Source organism: Eucyclogobius newberryi, unplaced genomic scaffold (assembly GCF_026437365.1).
Source record: "Eucyclogobius newberryi isolate DKJ021-1_F unplaced genomic scaffold, fEucNew1.0.hap1 SCAF_22, whole genome shotgun sequence".
NCBI classification, from domain to species: Eukaryota; Metazoa; Chordata; class Actinopteri; order Gobiiformes; family Gobiidae; genus Eucyclogobius; species Eucyclogobius newberryi.
In genome coordinates, this window is record NW_027315857.1 from 14828039 (window position 1) to 14848995 (window position 20957).

A 20957-nucleotide genomic window follows, 5' to 3' on the forward strand; every position below is an offset into this window, starting at 1 on the left:
TGATGGTGGTGAGGATGGCGGTGGTGAGAATGACGGTGGTGAGGATGACGGTGGTGAAGATGATGGTGGTGAAGATGATGTTAGTGAAGATGACGGTGGTGAGGATGATGGTGGTGAAGATGATGTTAGTGAAGATGACGGTGGTGAGGATGACAGTGGTGAGGATGATGGTGGTGAGGATGATGTTAGTGAAGATGACGGCGGTGAGGATGGTGGTGGTGAGGACGATGGTGAAGATGATGACTGTGGTGAGAATGACAGTTGTGAAGATGATGTTAGTGAAGATGACGGCGGTGAGGATGATGGTGCATGGTGAGGACGATGGTGAAGATGATGACGGTGGTGAGAATGACAGTTGTGAAGATGATGGTGGTGAAGATGAAGGTGGTGAGGATGATGGCGGTGAGGATGATGGTGGTGAGGATGGCGGTGGTGAGAATGACAGTGGTGAGGATGACGTGGTGAAGATGATGGTGGTGAAGATGATGTTAGTGAAGATGACGGCGGTGAGGATGATGGTGGTGAGGACGATGGTGAAGATGATGACGGTGGTGAGAATGACAGTTGTGAAGATGATGTTAGTGAAGATGACGGCGGTGAGGATGACAGTGGTGAGGATGACGGTGGTGAAGATGATGGTGGTGAAGATGATGTTAGTGAAGATGACAGCGGTGAGGATGACAGTGGTGAGGATGACGGTGGTGAAGATGATGTTAGTGAAGATGACGGCGGTGAGGATGACAGTGGTGAGGATGTTGCATAAGAAGGCGCAACAGTACAGTAGCATTAGTAGCATTAGTAGTAGGTTTATGGAACCATTAATCATTAGTTCTCGATATCTTCAACTCAATTCAACAGAGAATGAAAGGCAGAGTTGAGCGTTCTCTCCAGGTCATTGCTCTTCAGTCTGCTCTTTTGTGTGAAGCGATAACGGTGAATGCATTTCACTGTGACATTTTTACATAGTGACATTTGAACATATGGGAGAGTTTAAATACACGTGTCATCTGAATGTGTCAGCTCCAAAGGTCTCACCATAAAAGCACATGTTCACTGAAGAACACACGCTTCACAGGTGACGCAGTGTATTCTGGGACACAAAAAGAACTATAGTCTATTTTAAAACGGGCCAAAATATAGGAGAATGAAGAATAATTTAATATTTTTTGACTAATAAATATAGTATTGGTATACAATCAAGGCATTTAGAGATAGTAGACCACAAATGGCTGCACTAGCTTCCCCTTTATATCATATTTTGAGCAAAGAATCATGTATAAAGAATATTTAACCTTGCTTCACGTGAAAAAGATAAGCTGGTTTATAATTTTTTCTTCCAACAATACAAAATATAACCCAGAGTTTTGCTGAAAGACCAACAAACAACCTTGAAAGTGAAACTAAAGCTTCTTGGCTGTACATTTTTTGACACATCAATACAAGCAGTAGTTTACCATTTATTATTTAAGAGGTTTACAAATGCCCTGGGTAAAGTCCCGTACATTACTAGATTTACAAACTGAACACACATCCAAAAAGTATAAATAATTTACAAAGAAATATTTTGCCGCGGGAGACAGGCTTTCATATTTCTGTACAGTTTTTTTGACATGTCACATCTCTGACAGTACATTTACTATTCAAAGAAAATATGTACAAAAATGAAACTAGAAGGAAGAGGTAACACTAAATATATATATAAGATGTTCATATTATCAGTTATAGATACAGTAAGATGAAAATGTGCATTATTATAACAAAATGACGACTAAAACCGTTGCTGTGAGAGATGTTTCTACATTAAATTCATTATAATCAGCATGGATTAGACGGAAATAGCATGTGTATTACTAATCTATATATGTTGCATGAATGAGCCTGGTCTTGTAGCACAGGAGACGTTTTGTGAACATGTGCAGAGCTGATTGTTCTCCTCATGTTTATACATTTGGGTCTGATTAGCTCCGTTTGAAGAGTGTAAGTGAATACAAAATGAGTGCAATGTATTCAGAATCGGTGGGGGGGGCTTCTTAGGGGGTTTATGGTACGTGGAGCAAGTGCCGACGTCTCTTAAGCTAAAGTAAAAAAAAGTTTGCATTGATTGTGTTGTGAAACAAATGGATAAATCTGCTTTGAACTGTCCGTTTGCTCTGGGGTCCGTCACGAGAAGATCCTGTTCCAGACACAAACGTGGGGTGATAGTGTACAAAAGCAACACGAAAAACAAGAGGAAGTTCAGGTTTCTAGTTTTCCCAGTTTTCCCAGTTTTGAGTGACGGTTAGATTCAGTGCGGCGTAGCCTTCCGTCTCAGTTCCAGAGTGTGCAGCCCCTCCTGCCGGCCCAGTGCATGCTGGGTGCCCACTTTGTGAGCCGTCTCCGTCGCCGTGATGTCGATCTGAGCGTATTTAGTGGAGCACTTTTCTGAAACGACAGAGAAGAGCATTAATAATCTAGTGACGAAGAATTTGTCAAGTGGTGCTTACTATTTTGTACAACTGTCCAATCTAACTCTATCATTTCAGAATTCAAACTTTGAGAATAATGGAATGTCTAAAAATACATGTGAAGCGGACAGAGTTGGGATTGTGCCATGAGTTTGTGATAACCTACTCTTCCAGCAGTGTGTGGAGTTACAGAAGCAATGAAATCTGCCCATTGGAGCCTCCAAATCTAGTCCACTGCGGTTAAAATATGAATTAATTTCACACAATGAGACGAGTAGAAAGTGCAGTTGGGCTGTCAGTTGAATGACCTTCTGTCTGAGGCGGAACAGACTCACAGAGTGCAGGGGGCGAGGTGTCTGCCCTCACTGCCAAACTAATGCTGAACATTTGTGACCGAGATGCGGCGCCAAGCTGAAACATATGCAAATCATTCATTCGCCGGTGTTAAGATTCTCCTGATGCACCAAACGCTGGCCCGAGCACAGTGCTATTAACATAATGCAATACTTTCCTCGTGTGAAATCAAATCACAATGAGGTGTGAGCGTCGCAACGCACAAAAGCCTCACTCAAAGATAATGTCCCCGGCCGTGTTTCAGATGACGCTCTGAAGATGAGTGCTATCAGTGATTCCACAGCCGTAATGAGGCCGACTTTTGACCCCGCGCGGTGCCAAGATGACCACACCTCCTCCCAGCTGACACTTTAATGAGCACTGACTCCTTTGATTAACCTCTGTCTGTATCTCTGAATGCTCTGACGCAAATGGGCGCCTCCTCTGTCAATTACAGCCCAGTGCAGCGTCTCATGAGCCGAGCACAGCTGAGGCTCACTCAAATAACACAATCACACCGTAGTTACACAAGGCGCTATAATCGTTCTTTAGGATAGGATCACATGATGAACAAGTATCTCAAGGTCAATATGTTTAAGCTGCACTTAGGTATGCAAACTGTATGTGTTACAACGTTACTATTTAAAGTAATTAGTGGGGCTAGTGCCATTCACGCAAATTGAACTCTTTGAATTATGTCTTTGAGACAACATGCTGACTCTATTATCAATCTGTCATGTTTGTTTATTGTCTGTCATGTTTGTTTATTGTCTGTCATGTTTGTTTATTGTCTGTCATGTTTGTTTATTGTCTGTCATGTTTGTTTATTGTCTACTCTTCATGCGGATAATGTCTTCATCTTCTGCAGTGGCATGAAGTGTATCTGCTCACTCTGAGCTGGCAGGTGCGGGACGGTCCCCCGGGGCCCGAGGCCCGTCTCCTGCAGCTCCAGCTCCATGTAGTTGAGCTGCTTCTTGGACGTGGGACTAACAGGGATGTTCACATAGGTCACTGCATCACTGCGAAGTCTGTCTGCTCCTGCTGCGTCAGGAGGGAAAACAAAGACGTTCCCTAAAGGTCAAAGTACATGGTACATGTTAAATCTAAAGCTTTTTGGAAAAACTCACACAAGGTTTTAAGTTTCAACATCAGGCAAAGTATCTCATACAATATGATACAAAAATATTAATTCCAGCCATTTTAAGTGAAGCTCATGTCTGACATAAATACATCTATATGGCACTTAACCGCAGCCAGAAGCATATATCATCTGCTTGTTGGACAAGATGTCAACCTGAGGTAATAAGTCCCCCGCCTCCATCCACTGTCAAACAAATTACAGCCACAATGCGGTCTTAAAGTGCACTGTCAGCCTGGTTAACAGCCTTTGATAGATGTCTTGTGACAACAGGATTCCCCTGAAAGCTTCACCTGTCATAAGTCTCACCTACAGTAGAGTACATGAACCACCACCACATCACAGGCTCCTACAAAGTCACTTAGGACTGTCGCGTTCTCCATTTTGGGGGGGGAATCTGTCACAGCCAGGATTACTTTGGGGCACATGTGACCAAAGAATGTTTGAAAACTTTTGTAAAAGGCATTTCTCTTGTTGAAAAATGACTGTGTCAAACTGTAAAAGTGAGTGGCTTCAACTATGAATCGCAGCAGAGGCTCTTTGGTCAGGGGCCATTAGAGCTGTCAGATCAGAACAGCCTCTGGCAGCATCTCTCACCAAACTGATCAGAGCCACACACTGCCTCTGGTTATGTGGATGTTCTAAAGACTGCTGCTGTAACAGAGCCTTGGGTCTTCACGCTGTGAAGATACACATACAAAGCAGAACATTATTCTTCAATGTTCAGTTGACCCAGAGTATATCAAAAGTCTGTCTGCTACTGCTGCTTCGAGGCAACTGCTGTTGTGATTTTGAGCGTTACAAAAAATAATTGAACTGAATTGAACTGCTATACTGTACAAAGTGCTTTGTAAACAGATTGACACGGGCCTGCTGCTTCGGTCAGACAAGGACCATGTGAGTAATGTAGATATAGCCTGACTGTGAAGGGGCAGTTGCAGTTGAAAGCTGACCTAGTGTGAGGTGCCACATGCACAGTAGTTATAGTAGAGCTACTCTCGGCTTCAACAGGACACGTCTTGTGGTTCTGGGAGTCATGTGAACACTGAAGAGCTGAGCTGTGAGGGTGCTGTACATGAGTGATGGCTCCGCTGCCCTGTGCTGGCAGCACCTGGGATCAAAATGTCCAAACAACCCCTGACATCTGTCCCCTTAAATCAGAGCATGTGGATCATGGAATCATAAAAATATGTGTGGGTTAGGTGGAGGTAACCTGACTCACTTACATACAAATACAATGTCCTGCATTTTGTATGTGGTCATCTTTTATCCAAAGTCATTATGCAGCCGGTTTACGCACTTGGTAAATGTATTTGGTAAATTCAAGAGACCAGTCAAACAGTAGCTAGTGCAGCTTCACTAAAGACAAGAACAATAAGCATTCAATGTTTTTGTATTACTATTATTATATAGTATAACATTGTAACTCACCTTCGGCCTCCTGGAAAAACCTTTGATGGCCACAGCTGCCCATTAACTCATACTTGCTTTTCTCTTCTCCCTGAAAACCCCAGATCAGGTTATTACCACAGAAAATCAGTCATTTTACATCTTCATGACAGTTTCATGAAATTACAGATTAATATTATATGTATCAAATCCTGTGGGGGACTAAATCTACCTCTGAGCTCTTCTCCAGCGCTCGAGCTTCCATGACTTCATAATCAGCTCTGCGCCGCTCGTCTTTACCAAAGGGATGTTTATCTGGTCAAAACAATAAAGCGTGAGCCGTGAAACCAAACACTCTCTCAAGTAGTAATCATAATAACGGATTGTAGAAATATAGCCTCATTGCACAGCTGACACACTGTAAGAGAAGTGGACCAGTGGTGCGCAGTAGAGGGTTTTAAATTGAAACAATACTTCTCCTTCTATTGAGTATATAAGTCTATTAAGTGACAAAAGCTTGATAACATAATTTCCTATTTCTTACACCTTAACTTTACACATTTTATTCTTTAGAAATCCTTTTTTTTGGTCAATCTAATTACAATATCTCCAAATTATTAATCAGATGTTACATTCTCACTGTTACGTTATACTCGAGTAGTGGTTTCCCCAAATACTTTTTACTTTTTCTTGAATAACAGACCACTACTTTGTACTTCTACTACAGTAATATTGTTTTGAAGTAGAGGTACATTTATTTGAGAATCATTTTTGGCTCTACTTACTATTTTTGGCTCTACTTACTTACTTACACAGTCATGGATGATAGTACAAGATAAAGGACAGGAAACAAACCAACGGCATGCAAAACGACCATGCTTTTTAACAACACGCAAACAGAGAGAAGAAGCAGGTGGATAAACAAAGCAGCTATGAAAAATGTGACAAGTCTTCAGGAAGCTCCAAGAAAAAGATCTCGAAAAGGATGAAGAGAAGATTCGTACCAGAAAACAGAAATAGAATGGCAGAGATGTGCAGTGTCCGAGCCTCGACTGTCCCGCGGGCCTTACCTTCAGCGCTCCGGGTTGAACTGGCGACCTCCTTTGTTTTGGATCCGCGGCTGTGATCGAGGCCTTTGACAGTGACCGTCTCTTGGCTTGTCCTCGGTGCTGGGGCGGACGGTTTGGGCGGGGCAGGACTGGATGCGTTCCAGTTCAGAAGTACGACGGGGGGAGGAGGCCGAGGAAGAGGCGGACACCGGTCTGCTTCACACCTCACGCAGTTTTCGTAAATCCCCGGCACCCGGACGCCTCTGGATTTGCAGAGTCTCAGTCCAAAAGCGGGGCTCATAGATTCGTAGGAGCTGGATTTATGAGCATCTACCTTCCTTGAGTAGCCTAATATGTCGGCGAGGAGACTGGCGAGCTTGTCTCTCCCTTTCTTCGGTGAGAGAGAATCTTCGCTCTTTGCCTTGGGCTTGCTCCATCCACGCGCCTGTATTGTTCTGCTCGCTGCGATACCAACATCACAGACAATATACTCATCTACATTTACTAGATGTGGCCGCTGCGGTGAAGCAGGTTTTGTTTTGCCAACATGCATGAAAATACTTCCAAAGAACATGCATTTAAACGATGGATCAGACTTACCCGGTAATGGCTGTGTGGCTGTTCCACTTGGAGGAATGCACGGTGACACCTGACAAAACATTGTATTTATTTATTTCTATGGCATTTGGTATTTGGTATTTCTTGGCATAAATTGAATATAGTGAGTCCAGTGATTTTTGATGAAGTAGTTTAGGATTATGTGCACCAGGGAGCTGTAAGCACATAACCATTACATCATAATGAACTGTTTGGCAGCACAACTCAAGCAGGCCACAGTATTTGGACAGTAGAAACAAGCTTCTAGTCTGAATCACTATCAGTACAACAGGACAACTGACTTCTTTTGTCATTGAGGAGAGAATGTGGAGCAGGGATAAAAGTGCAAAGTCTGGATCTGAAATGGCTGTAACAATGATACAGTATTGTGTGGAGGCACTCGGCAGTTTTCCAGTGGTTTTGTGCTTCATGTGGAGAGCAAGTTCAAACGAAAACACACTTGAAGAGCATGTTTCAGATGGATCATTTTGTTCAACTGCAATATTGATCTAAAACAGCTTAGTGTGCTGCCCGGTGGTGGAGTGGTTAAGGCACAACACACGTATGCCAGACTCCAAGTGCAGTGTTATGAGTTTGAATCCCGACTGTGACAATTTAGTGCATGTCCTCCCTTCTTTGTCCTGTTTAATAAAGCCTGCGGGCCCAAAAATCTTTAAAAAACGGCTTAGTAATAGAAATGGGTCCATTGATTTCCTGTTCAAAACTGCAGAACTGATAAGCCCCACCCTCTTCTTGGTCACATTGTAACAAGCAGTGGATTGTCATTTAAATGTTTTTAAATTTGAAAAGTGGCTACATAAATTTGTTTTAACTCTATATTTGTAACTGAAGTATCATCATTTGTCAACTAATTGCAACAAAGCATGAGGATGTGGGCGAGGATAGGGGACAGGAACTTGGGCTTCAGGTGCAGGACAATACAGGATTACAAAAACATGCATGAATCAATCAAAATAGAACTTTGAGTAAACTAATGATGAGAGAACACGGTTGTAACAAGGTTTAAAAGCAAAAGTTGCATTATATTTTGCATTATATGTCCCCTTTAAAAACAAGACTAAACGACTATGTTTACTGTGTAAGTGGTTTATTGATACTAACACTGTCACATCTTCAGTCTGCAAAATACTGCAGGTTAGCACACTGCAGCTTTCAGTGAATATGTGAATATGTGAATATGTGAATATGAATGCTGAGTGAATGGACAGATGGCCGTGGGCCTGTTGGTCGCTTTGACACCAAACACTGAGCAGCATCACTTCAACTGTACAAGACAAAGGTCAGACACGAGGAGCTCAGCAGATGATACAAAGTCAATAAAACCTGCTCCGTTAAGTATGAGGATCTTTGTGCAAACTGGAAACATGGTTCAAACAGATGGCCATACTAAGATTTCTGAAATGAAATGATATGCACACCATAAGTGAGAGATTTGTGTGTCTCTCACCTTGTACCCGCCGCATGTTGAGCAGATAGTGATGATGGCTTTGTAGACAGGTGTGAAGGAGCTGCAGATGTTACAGGGGTCAGGGAGCAGACTGTCACTAGAGGGCGCCACTTTGTTTTTCTGACTCCGCTCTGTTTGTTCAGTCACTGTCAGACTCTCAGGGGGCTCAGTCTGCTCCTCTGGAGTAATGGACTGTGTCTCAGTCTCTGCTGAGGGCCCGCTATCCTCTGAGGGCCCGCTGTCCTCTGAGGATCCACTGACCTCTGAGGGCCCACTGTGGTCTGAAGGCTCGCTGAGATCTGAGGGTCCGCTGTGGTCTGAGGGCCCGCTGTGTTCTGTCCCCTCCTGGCTCAGGTCCGAGGGTTCACTGTCCTGATTCGCGCCTACATGCCCGTCCTGTAGCAGGCTCCGGGGCGTGTCGTACAAGTACCTGACAGAGTTGGGCACCTGGTACACATGTCCCGGTGCAGCCGCACAGCTACAGGGATGCAGATCTTGAGTTAAGTGTGGAGGCAGTGTGAGCACAGAGCCGTCCTCGGTGGAGTGAATGTCCATGCTGCCTGTGTAGGAGGAGAAGCTGCTGGAGTAGGACGAGTGGCTGCCAGTGGCGATGCCGCTGTCTGACGAGCTCTGCCGGCCAATCTCCTGCAGCTGCCGCGGGACCTTTACCACCGGCCGAGACGTTGCGCCAGGGTTCACGCAGAGCTTCTCTGTGCTGTGAGGAGGATACTTTGTGCTGAGCTGGCCAGAGTTTTCCATGGCTGCTGGGTCACTCCAAATGACCAGTCGGCTGCCAATACTGCAGTCGGACTGGCTTGTGTCTGAGGTGTCGGACGAACCAGAGATACTGCGGTCATCTCCTCCAGCAGAGGGGCAGGAGGTTGACGAGACTGCAGGGACATGAAGCAGTTTTCACTTCAAGTTTAACCTAAGCATGACTAAATAAAGAGTTTTGATTAAAAACACTGACTTGTGCTGTTCCTGTGAGAGAGCATGCTGAGACGCTTCTCCAGCTCTTGAGTTTCATGGTTCAACTTTTCTTCAGAATTTGTCTGATTCTGATTGAGATCTGTCAAGAACAGAAACATTGTCAACATTGTTAAAGCATGGACATGTTAATGGATACTACCGTGGCTATGTTGATTAGTTTTGTATTATTTTTTTCTATTCATGGTTTACAATCTTTTTTAGCCTTTGTGACTCTAAAGAATGAAGGTAAAATAGTGTGAAACACCTTTGAAAGTGCTTTGTACTCTATATAAATATAGAGCAACACGTACAGCAGGCCTTTGAAAGCAGAAGGAAAGGGTTTAACAGGTTAAACACCTTGCAGTATTTGGGCGCCACTACAACGGTTTTAAATAGCACGGCAACACGTCTGGTAAGACGCCCTGACATCAAGGTCATTTACATATGATCTTTACAACTGGAACCAATGTCCTCTACCTCATTGTTACAAAACAACAACAACTTCCATTGCTTAAGTTAATTCAAAAGGTATTGTGGGGACTTGATATTATGATACAGCAAAATGTAGCGACACTTAACCTTACGTAACACTTTGAAGACCAGTTCTATAGATTTTGGTTGTCATCGCCTAGATTAAACGCTGTCCTGTCTATAGCAAATGCCTTGTTAGCCTTCTTACTGGTGCTGGTGTTTAATATTTCTGTCAAAAACACAGGCAAATGTTGAGGAAAGCAATTTGACATTTACCAAAACACCGATTGCTGCAACTTTTCGAAGTCAAGTATGATAAATAAGGCCTTGGTTGATCAGCTGTGTGCAGAGCAGCGCGGCGCTACAGAGAGCGAGGGGGGAGGGCGCTGGAATCCGGGGATGAGGTTTCAGACATGCTCGCCGTGATTAGCGCGCTTTGGCTTCTCTGCTGGTGCGGACGGTGACTTTGACCCCCGCCCCCCTCCTGACATCGTCCCAGCTATTTATTCTACTACAGGCTACAATAATAGGGCCATGAGCTCAGCGTGTGATTGGACGGCGCGATGTGTGGAAACTAGAATATCCACCTCCGCAGCACAACTCTGCAGCTACGTATCGCAAAGTATCGTAAGTCGTTGAGCGGGTGAGAGAAATCTTTAAAAGTGCTAGCGTGGGGAGAAATGGTGTTGAAAGTAGTCAGCAGGCGGAGCAGACAAATAATTAAAAACAGTTTTGGTTACATTTATAAGGTTATGAAATACAAACTACCCTCTCCTTGAGCCCTTGGCAGCACATTTACTACACAATTACTTATCTAAACTATTTAAAAGTTCAAGCCCTTTTTATGACCCTGTTGTGGAAAATATACATCGATAAGGCTAGGCAAAATAATATGTCTGTTTGCCATAACCCGACCGACCCGCTATGAAACTAGCCGACTGAAAAAAAAATATCAGCATTTTGTTGAAAAAAAGTCAAAATCTTTTATTTTTTCAATTATTTCGCAGACTCATCGACCGGTCTTTCCTGAACCGCCGTGTCGAATATTTTTATCTCGCTGATTAACCTGTCTTTCATCTCAAACGACTGATATCACACCATGCGTCATCATTTTCAGTATTCCACATGCGTCTGCAACAAAGCAGAGCGCGCATGGGAGCCGTCACATTGTTTTATAAAAGTTGGTTTAACTCTGTCGACGCCACTGAACTCTCCATAGGACATGTGTTTCTCTGTCAGGGTGTGAAATTTGACTTACGCAAATGTATTCTGGGATTGAAACACGCCCAGCAGCGTCATCACAACAAACATGGCGGCGCCCGTGTCCCCCGCATGTTCCTCCCGGTCGCCTTCGCTACCAAAATAAAGGATAGTGGCGTACAAAAGGTCGATTGAAATATCTTAAAATTGTGAGATTTAGTCTCTTGATCGGGTTGATAGAGACGTTTTCCGTCATTGACTGTTGAAGCCTGACCCCTGGTGGTCACTACGACTCAAAAAATGACAAAATTTGGATCTTTTTTTGTGCCTTCAAAGTAAAAGAAATAAGAATTTGCCTACCGTCCGACCCACTTAAAAAATGTTGACTCGGGTTACAGCAAACAGACAATTTATTTGGGGTAGCCTAATAAAGATCAATTTCCGAGCCTCTGTGAGTTATGTAATAGAATCAGGTTTATTCGTTGTTACACATAGATATGGAGCAGAGTGACTTTTGTTCACAGCCACATGATTAAATTTCACACTTGGAGACGGATACAGACAAACAAAGGGTTTCCTGGAGGAGACTGTGTGCCTGCTCAGCTTCTTCACATATGTAAATGTGGTTTCTCTGGCTGAATCTCATGCATTAACACAAAGTCAGATTTCTTAATAAGAACATACCACCTTTGTTACGTAACAAAATGCAGTTGTGCTAGTATTTGACTTATTATCAGAATCAGAAAAGGTCTATTGTCATCGGTGCAACATAAAACACACACCAATGCTCTCTGCCTTATGAGTAATTCTGCTTTCGGCATGTAATGAAAACATAATATTAAGAACATATTAAGCTTGTTGATTTGTGTTACGCCAAAGGCTTTATTGATGCAACTCGTCCCTTTAATACGGCTTAACAAATGAAGTACATTGGCTTGGTTGATTTATTGTCAGCAAATTTACCTAAATTACCAAAAAGAAAAGTTTGATTTAATTTACAGTAAAAGCAGTCCTAATGTACCGTCATCATGTAACATCGTTAACATGATTGAAATGTCAGTGAATGATGCATCAGATAATAACCTTATTTTCAGCAACAAACCGACCACATGCTGTCAGGCTGCGCCATAACAGGACAAAGAGGGTGGACAGGATCCTCATTATTTTGATCGGTTAGACAACAATTTACCCCCTCGTTCTGATGCACAAATACAAGTTACATTCACGGGCCAAATCTGTCACATAGTAGAACATTAATGTGACTTTTAAAAATGTGCGCCATATTGTTCTGCCCTTAGTGTTGTTAAACTTCGGCTAAATTTACACAATAATGTCATATACTCCAGGTGCAGGTACTGACAGTGACCGAAAGGCTTAATCTAAACTCAGTACACCTAAGTCAGGCTGAGGACGTCGGGCTGAAATCGTGTCCAAAGGTTAACCAATTACATAAAACAGCTGTCAGTCATAATTTCGGCACATCAAAGCACACAAATCCTCTGACTAACTCGACCTAAAATGGGCTAATTCCAGGAAGCCATCCGATTATTATAAGACAGCCCAGGAGCAACACAAAATAGTACTTAGAAGGCAAGTCTGAGTTGTTTGCGAACCCGGCTACAGGCTATTAACTGTTCCCTATTCTAAGTCCTGCTGATGTGAGTGATCGAGCGAGTGATCGAGTGAGCGAGCGAGCGAGTGTGGAGGTACAGACCTGGCAGAACTGGCTTGAGTCCAAATGGGCCTCTGGTGGGAGAGACGCCGCGGACCACGCAGTCGAACAGGAAACTGATCTGCTCACTTTCTCCGGACGCAACAAGAAACACTCCAGCCCCTGGAAAAGAAATACAGGAATAGTGTCATTTAGAAGTATAAAAGTATAGATAGGTCAGGTGTCGGTAGCACTTTGACCGACCAGATAGTGATAGGAATGAGACAGATGGTAATGTATTGAAAGTGAATTGACCGGTGGATTGAAAGCAGAGTTGTCTCTAATCGGTGCATGAAAGGCGCCGTATAAATACACATATCTCTTCCTCGTGAGACTTGTATGAGGCGTAAATATTTTAGGACAACAGGTGAAAATGGCCACGGTTGACACAGGAAAACGAGAAGCTGTCATCGTCTTTGTTCAAAATCAGATTCCACGAATAAACCGCGTGAAGAGCGGAGGTCACGACGTCACAGATCTCCTGACAGTGCATATATTATTCCCAGGACTGCCCGGGTCAAAAGGTCAGACGCAAAGTGTGTCTGATCCAACTAAATGATGCATTGTCATTTATTTTCTTAGCAGTTCGCATACGGTTTAATTGCAGGAAACTCATTTGCGTCAGTTTTTAGGAATGGCGGGGTTCGGTCGAGCCTCAGGTGCCCCACAAAAGGAACATAAAGACCCCCAGAGAGACGCACGGCGCACAACAGGCGGTGAGTTAAGTCATTAGTCTGGGCGGAAAATGAAAAATAACTTCTCTGATTCCATCTGTGAAGTGCCAAGAGGTGCTGGGCAAGTGGGAAGTGTAAGAACCAATCGACACTATTCGCACCCAGGCAATAACATTTGCGTCAGCAAATCACATGTATTATAAATGTGCATTATTCGTTCATGCTTTTAGAGTCCGTCCATCGTCCAGACAATCATTTTTCATCATTGCATTAGTCGTTGATCTGCATAGTTTCAGATGGAGCGCAGGAACGATTACATATCATTGCCATATCAAGTAAATTAACAATAGAGCTCGACATATATATGGAATGTTGACGCGTCCTCCGTAACAGAAAGCTGGAACATGGTCAACGTGTCTTGAGATGACACGTGACGCCAAGCTTTCGTTCAGGTCGTGCAGGACAACTGTGCATGTTTTCCACAGAGCGCAGCAGGAAACAATCACAGCCACTTATTTGTAGCACACGTCTCTCTCAAATCCAGCGGTCATGTCCCTTTAAATACCCTTCAGAGCGAAAACTATCACTCCTTTTACCTCAAATTTAGACAGTTCAAGATAAGATATTCCTTTTATGTCAACACATGGGGAAGTTTCGGTGTTATAACGCAGTAGATATAGAGGGAAAGGACAGATAACTTATAGGAAGTTTATTTTAATAGAAGAACTATGTCGGTGTAATCCCTCATTCGTCCAGGCGTGTTCCATAGTAGAAAAAGCTTCAGTTGTAGTCATCTGGACTCAGTTTGAAAAAATAGACGTTTCGACTCTCATCCAAGAGTCATTGTCAATAAAAGAATTTAGATCGAGAACTCCGATATTAATACTGTTCTGTGGTAAGACCCACCCATTGGGCGGAGCCTTCCTGAAGTAGAAAGAGTTGTTTACACAAGAGGCTACACAAGAGGCTACACAAGAGGCTTTATCAGCACAGAAGAAATACAAGTTCAGGACCACAGAGTGCCGTGCATCTCCATCTTGAAGCCTCTAATCACTCGTTTGAAGACGGTGATGTGAAGGTTTTAAGCAGGGAGAAAAGATGGTTTGAAAGAGGAGTCAAGGAAGCTATTTTTGTTAAAAAAGAAAGACCTTCTTTAAACAGAAATGGAGGGCTAAGGTTTAATCTTCCTGTTATTTATAATGGGTTACTGAACCCCTGGAAAGGTAGAGGACCAGGACCAGGACATTTAGATGCTAATCAGGTACTAAGGGTGGTTGAGCCAGGGTCTCACAAAGACAAAGAGGATTCTAATAGCCCATTAAGATTCTGAATAGGCTAGCTCGGTAGATACAAGGGGGGAGTTTCTGTTGAAACAAACAACTCTTTCTACTTCAGGAAGGCTCCTCCCAATGGGCGGGTCTTACCACAGAACAGTATTAATATCGGAGTTCTCGATCTAAATTCTTTTATTGACAATGACTCTTGGATGAGTCGAAACGTCTATTTTTTCAAACTGAGTCCAGATGACTACAACTGAAGCTTTTTCTACTAATAGAAGAACTCTTATAAACAAAACAAAAAACTCTTATTAACAAAACTCCTCTCATATCTTAATAGGGAATGGAGGAAAAAAGATAAATAAATAACATAAAATAAAAAGATAAAGATAAAGATAAAAAGATAAAAAGATAAAAAAGATAAAAATGAAAATGAAAATGAAAATGAAAATGAAAATGAAAATGAAAATGAAAATGAAAATGAAAATGAAAATGAAAATGAAAATAAAAATGAAAATGAAAATGAAAATGAAAATGAAAATGAAAATGAAAATGAAAATGAAAATGAAAATAAAACAAAATAAAACAAAATAAAATAAAAGCATAAGACTAAATAATACTAATACTAATGGTAAGTAAGTAAACAAAACAAAACACTCTTATTACATCAGTTGCATGCACATGAATATGACATACAACTGACTGGTTTAGTGCTCCACCTGTTGCTTCTGCATAAATATGTACTGTTTATTGATTTAATGCTCTTATGTATATCAAGTAAAAAGAATAATGTCTATAAATGCAGTGCCTGTCGACCGTTAACGATGAAACCTAATCAAAAATATGAAATCAAATCAAAAAAACACTGAGACCCAGCAGTGGAGCAGCTGTAATAATTCATCCTTCGGCTACCTCATAAAAGTTTATAACACATATTTTTTTTTCCGCCACAAGGACATTGGGAGATACAACTGCATGGTACTATCTGCAAAATGGGAAATCTTCAAATAGCACAAGCTAGAATGTTGTTTATGTGCTTCATAAACGCCGAGAGTCCAGATGTGGGATGTGAGAGAAAGTGGAGGAACGTCGCATAAACTGGACCCGATGTCAGAAAAGGGAGAGGCATTTTTAATGACTGAAACTTCTCGAAAAGTGTGAAATGACAAACCATTAAAGATTTCAAAGAAGATTCAAATATTATCCCGGCGGCTGTTAGATGATTCTGTATTCTCATTTTGTTACTCCATGAATCTTTTGACGGACATAAATGATTCATGGCTCTTGGGAGCTGGCTTAACTGACAGGAAGTTTTTAATAATAATAAATCATTTAAAACTCAACATAACTCAACAAAGCAGATAGGAGACAAGCCTCCAAGCATTGATATTTTAATGGGTGGAAAGAATCAAATTGTGCCTGTGAGATTAATGTTGTACTTTTGAGCAGCACAATATATCACAATAATAATGAACTAGACAACAAGAAAATAGCAAGTAAATAATATTCCATGCAAATATCCCCTTGTATTGATGCGATTTTTTATCTGGAAATAATTTATACAGTTTTTTCAGTACATTTTATCTGGTTTAATGTTGATTTAGTCCTATTTAATACATAAATTGCAACTCTAATCGCATCGATATTTGTTATGGCCCGTGTTGGTTTGGACTGGTTCTACCAAAACAACACAATGATCATTTTGGATGCCTACTTTATTCCCTCGGACACAGTTACATTATTTTACAAGGACAGTCTGTTCCTCCGAGCTTCTCTTTCACTATTGACTCAAAGCCACGAGTGATTCATCTCTCTGGCTGTGATGATTTCATTTATTTGAGAAAGACACAAAAACACAGCTCCCACGTCCACTGCTCTAATTAGCGATAATATGAACAGAAACGTCACTCTATTTTACTTTTGACACACATTTCTGCCACGAGTTGATAAGAACGCAGTGAAAGTACAGTTGTTACTAAACTAGTGACAAAGAGATTATAATTTTCACCCTCATATTGAACAATGACTATTTTCATAATTCATGAACAATAAACAACACTGCTTTTTTTCACAAGAAACAATCCAATTTATTCCCCCAAAGTCACAACTCTGCTCCAAACCACAAATTGGCTGTCGACGCGAGTCAAAAGAGCCAAGCTGATCACTGACAATTAGAAATGACTGGAATTAACTCAATAAACTTCATTCAAATATGATTACGTGCCCAGTCCTACACGAAAACCAAAAGTATTTGAAATGACTGGGCAACTTATGTTTGTACCTTTTCTTTGCTCTAGTGGAGAACCTAACTCCTGGGACATTAATTTACGTTATAGTTAATTTGGAAATGAATCCTGCTTTACCCACTTCACCCATCTATCCTATGAATGAAGATATGACAAAATATGTTTAAGCTGCATCAGTTTTAAACTTACAGTATCCACATCTGGTGCCTCCCTCAAACACAAATCCGTTGGGCACTGGTCCATAGCGGCGCAGGTCGGGGAGGTTCCAGTGGCCGATGATGACCGGTGGGACGTCCCGAGCCAGAGCCAGCAGGTTGTTGCACAGGTGAAGAGTGGCAGGTCCAGTCTCCAACTTGGTCCCAGGTAAAACAGCCACACAGAATCTGTGGACTGAGGAGAGCGCCGAGAAGCTATTTATGACTTTCCACTGCAAATTGTACACGGCACTACGGACTAAATACATCATTTTACACCATATTATGTGCAATCTCCTTTTTCTTTTGATAGCTCTAAAGCTTTGAATTGGATACTTTCCTTGCCATATAAATCTTGTGATTGCCAGTTGGGGATGGAAAGTGGAAGAGTTTGGAACAGATAGAGAAATCTAGGCAAAACATTCCTTTTTATAGTTTCAATCCTTTGATTTAAACTGAAGCAGGGGACAAGGTTACAAGGTTATCTTATCTTATCTTTTTCAAGACCTTTTTTACAGTAGTAAAAAGAGGGGTATCATTTTTTGTTGTTAACAGGTCTCTAAATATCTAAGAGATTCCATATGTCATTTAAATTTCTGGTTTGGTCAAATATAATAGAACATCATCTGCATAGCAAGGTATTTTATGTTCCGTCCCATCAATTGTAACACCGTGAATTGTTTTTGATTGTCTAATAAATTGGGCCATGGTTCCAAATGCAAAGCAAACAGGAGGGGTGACCAGGCACAGCCCTGCCCCATTATTTTTTATAATTAACTCATCGATTTGAAATGTGTATAGCACTTAAATATGGCCATCTTACAGAATCAAATCATTCTCAGCCTCCAAACTAATTATTACAGCTTTATTTTGTTGTTTTTGTATTTGCCTCATTATGTGTAAGGATCGTCTTGTGTTGTCTTGCGTTTGTCGTTTGTTAATGAATCCTGTCTGATCATTGAGGATTAAGTTTGGCAGTATTTGTTCCATTCATAATCTCCTGTCTGATATGCAGTGTTTTGTCATTTGTCGAGTCGAGTGGCAAACAGCAGAGTTGGGAGCTGAATAGATGTTTAAAAAGAATATAAAGTTACAAATTGTCGGCTGGATTGACACGTACAAACAGCTGCATACAACTGGAGGGAAATCCCTGGGCGTTTTCTGAATTAAAGCCAAAAGCAATCACACTTCTTTGTCTTAGACTGAGGAGGGTTGCGGCTAATTAAACTTGAAGAGCAAAACACCCATGTGCACACTAAGCAGGTCTCTTGTTCTCCCAATGCCATAAATGATCATGTAATCCAAACAAATACACATCATTTCAGTGCAGTTCAGCTGTTACTGTTTATAATATTACACATTAAGCCTGAAGACTGAATATGAGTATGGATATTTGCTTGAACCTCATAGAGATGACTTAATTATTATAGTGTTTTTTATCTCATATTAAACTTAAACTTGTGAGACAAAGAACATGGAAAAAAACGAATGCGATGAGGTAAATCAGCCCGAACAAAACCAGGCGACACTATTGGGAGGCAGCGGTGAGGAAAACTCTGCCATGTGGCCCTTGTCATCCCTCAGGTGCAGCTGAGATTTATTTGGTGTGACAAAGCCCAATAAAAGCCGTGTGGACAGTGGCTCGGGGCCCGCGCGGGCAGGTGACATGTCCACTGTTGGCCCCGCTCCATAGTCAGAGACCACACACAGACGCCGAGGGCCCTTTTCAAACATATTGTGTACTCAAGGAGCGCGCTGACAAAACACAGCAAAGCAATGTCTTTAACCCATGTCCTCTGCCTCTCCAAATGCCCCTCTGGCCCACATTCGATCGGCTTTCACATTTGTTTGGACCATTGCCTCCAACTACGATCTTTAACTACAATCCACTATGGTTTGTTTATCTCAAATCACAAAACGATCTTAAGTTTACTGTTAAAAATACCCCTTTGTAATTTAAATGCCGTTACAAAAGGACATTTTCATCAACTTTAACAACTTGGCAATGTTTTTGTTGTTTTTTCTTTATGATTTATTTTCCTTCACTGGGTTTTGGGAATTGTTTTATGTAATACTTTATCTTTAGAGTTGGCCTACTGTTCCCTTGTGCTTAAATAAATCATGAGTCAAGCTGTATATCCACAGAGACAGGCTAAGAACTAATGATCAGCTTTAAGGTGTTCATAAATCAAGCCTCTCCACTGTGGCTGTTTATGTGCAGATTATCATTCATAGATTGGAGGGAAAACAGGCACATATATAAATCCTCATATTTTGGAGTTGTTTTTTCTGTTACTTCCACTGTGAGATATCATAACCTAATCTGGTTGAGGAGCTTGCACCACACGGAGCAGCGCTGTCAGGTACAAAGCAGAGTGGCATGAGAGGTGCTGTGTGCGTCTAACCTTCCCCCAGGCTGTATCTGAGCCGGGCCTCCCAGCCCAGCAGAGCCTCTTTGGAGTCGAAGCCCAGCAGAGAACACTGATTCAGGCACAGGATGGTCAGAGTGAAGGCTACGCCCTCAAAACACTGTCCCGTCTCCACACCACAGATCTCCTCCAGGGTCACACTGGCCCGATCTCTGTTCCCCTGGGCCCGCTCAGATTTGTCTTTATAAACCAGCAGCACAAGGCAATCTGTGGAAATCCAAAAGGTGAATCTACACATTTACTGTACATTCTGTAAGAAGGACATGGCATGGGAAATAAACTTGACTGGGACAAGCACTCATCGTCTGTCTGCAGGAAGCAGAGTTAGTTGCACAACCTCACACACTGCTGACAGACAGTCCTGTGCAGCTGTAGCCTCTGGAACCCTGAGTTATAAAAATTACAAGCAGATTGTAGTTCTAGTTCCAATTTGAACGTTTGATAAAGTGTAATTGAAATGTAATGGCAGGTCATCAGGATGTTTGGCACTTTTGGCAACATTCAGTGTCAACTGACCAAACAGGGGTGAGTGCTGGTCTCTCCTTCACACGCTTCTTAATGCGCATAGCTGAGGCATGAGCACAGGCAGCTGTGATAACAGCCACATCAAAGATGCACAGCCTCAGTCAGACCTGTGAGGAATGTGGAGCTCTGGAGCTACACAGACCTCTCCACTGCACCACACACTTTATTATAGAGGCCAAAACCTCTTTCATTCTGGGATGGAAATGCGTAGACCTTCAGCATTATTCACTGTCCTCTTTTGCCAAATTGGCCACTAAAATAACACATTCTGAAGACTTCGATCATAGAAAAGACAGATCTGTCCCAAAACATAAAACCACATCCTTACAAGACTCAGAAATAAAGACGCATAGTGACGCAGCGGCGTCCGCGCGCGCTTGTTTACGCCACAGCGGCCTGCAGCACGTGCTCAGCACTTGGAATAAATGGCAAACAAACTTTGTTGACGCGCACAATAATGAGACAGATTTACCTGCAACAGGCGATGGCTTGCGGAGAACGATCCATCTAGTTTTCCACTGCGGAAAAAAACAAAAGCGCACAAACCTTCAGTTCTGATTAAACTGAGTAAACTTAATTGTTCCAAATCCATCGACATTTCTAAAGTGGATATGAACCTTTTTCCCGTCTCTGAGTCTGGCATATCCCTCCACGACCACAGAATCCGTCATCTTCAGTCATGGTTCCTGACAGCTGCAGAGGCGCTGCCTGACTGAGGGTCACTTTCAAAATAGCTGCGCTCTTGGTTCGCGAGGCGCAAACTCGCCCCCAGCTCTGCACATGGAAAACGGTATGACAGGCAGTTTGTTTGTCTGTCCCATGGACTGTCCACCCACTGACGTC

General features: G+C 42.2%; 1 protein-coding gene across 1 annotated transcript; it reads right to left on the minus strand.

The window, feature by feature from the left end:
- Nucleotides 1-1444: 1444 nt before the first annotated feature.
- On the minus strand, nt 1445-20934 carry LOC140371904 (protein Dok-7-like). Its single transcript, XM_072459139.1, has 12 exons — nt 20732-20934; nt 20587-20632; nt 19566-19796; nt 17156-17356; nt 12773-12892; nt 9389-9487; nt 8419-9308; nt 6954-7002; nt 5537-5619; nt 5347-5416; nt 3669-3848; nt 1445-2421 (listed from the first exon to the last, which is right to left on the minus strand). Exons 1-12 carry the CDS (start codon nt 20783-20785, stop codon nt 2285-2287), a joined length of 2160 nt encoding a protein of 719 aa, XP_072315240.1. The 5' UTR covers nt 20786-20934; the 3' UTR covers nt 1445-2284.
- Between the last annotated feature and the right edge of the window lie 23 nt (nt 20935-20957).

Excerpts from the sequence above, each read along its gene's own strand:
- LOC140371904 (XM_072459139.1), bottom strand. The coding sequence starts at position 20,785 with ATGACGGATTCTGTGGTCGTGGAGGGATATGCCAGACTCAGAGACGGG. Across the intron at positions 9,488-12,772 it reads ACTCAAGCCAGTTCTGCCAG|ATCTCAATCAGAATCAGACA; the intron begins GTCTGTACCTCC and ends TGTTCTTGACAG. Across the intron at positions 9,309-9,388 it reads CTCTCACAGGAACAGCACAA|TCTCGTCAACCTCCTGCCCC; the intron begins GTCAGTGTTTTT and ends ATGTCCCTGCAG.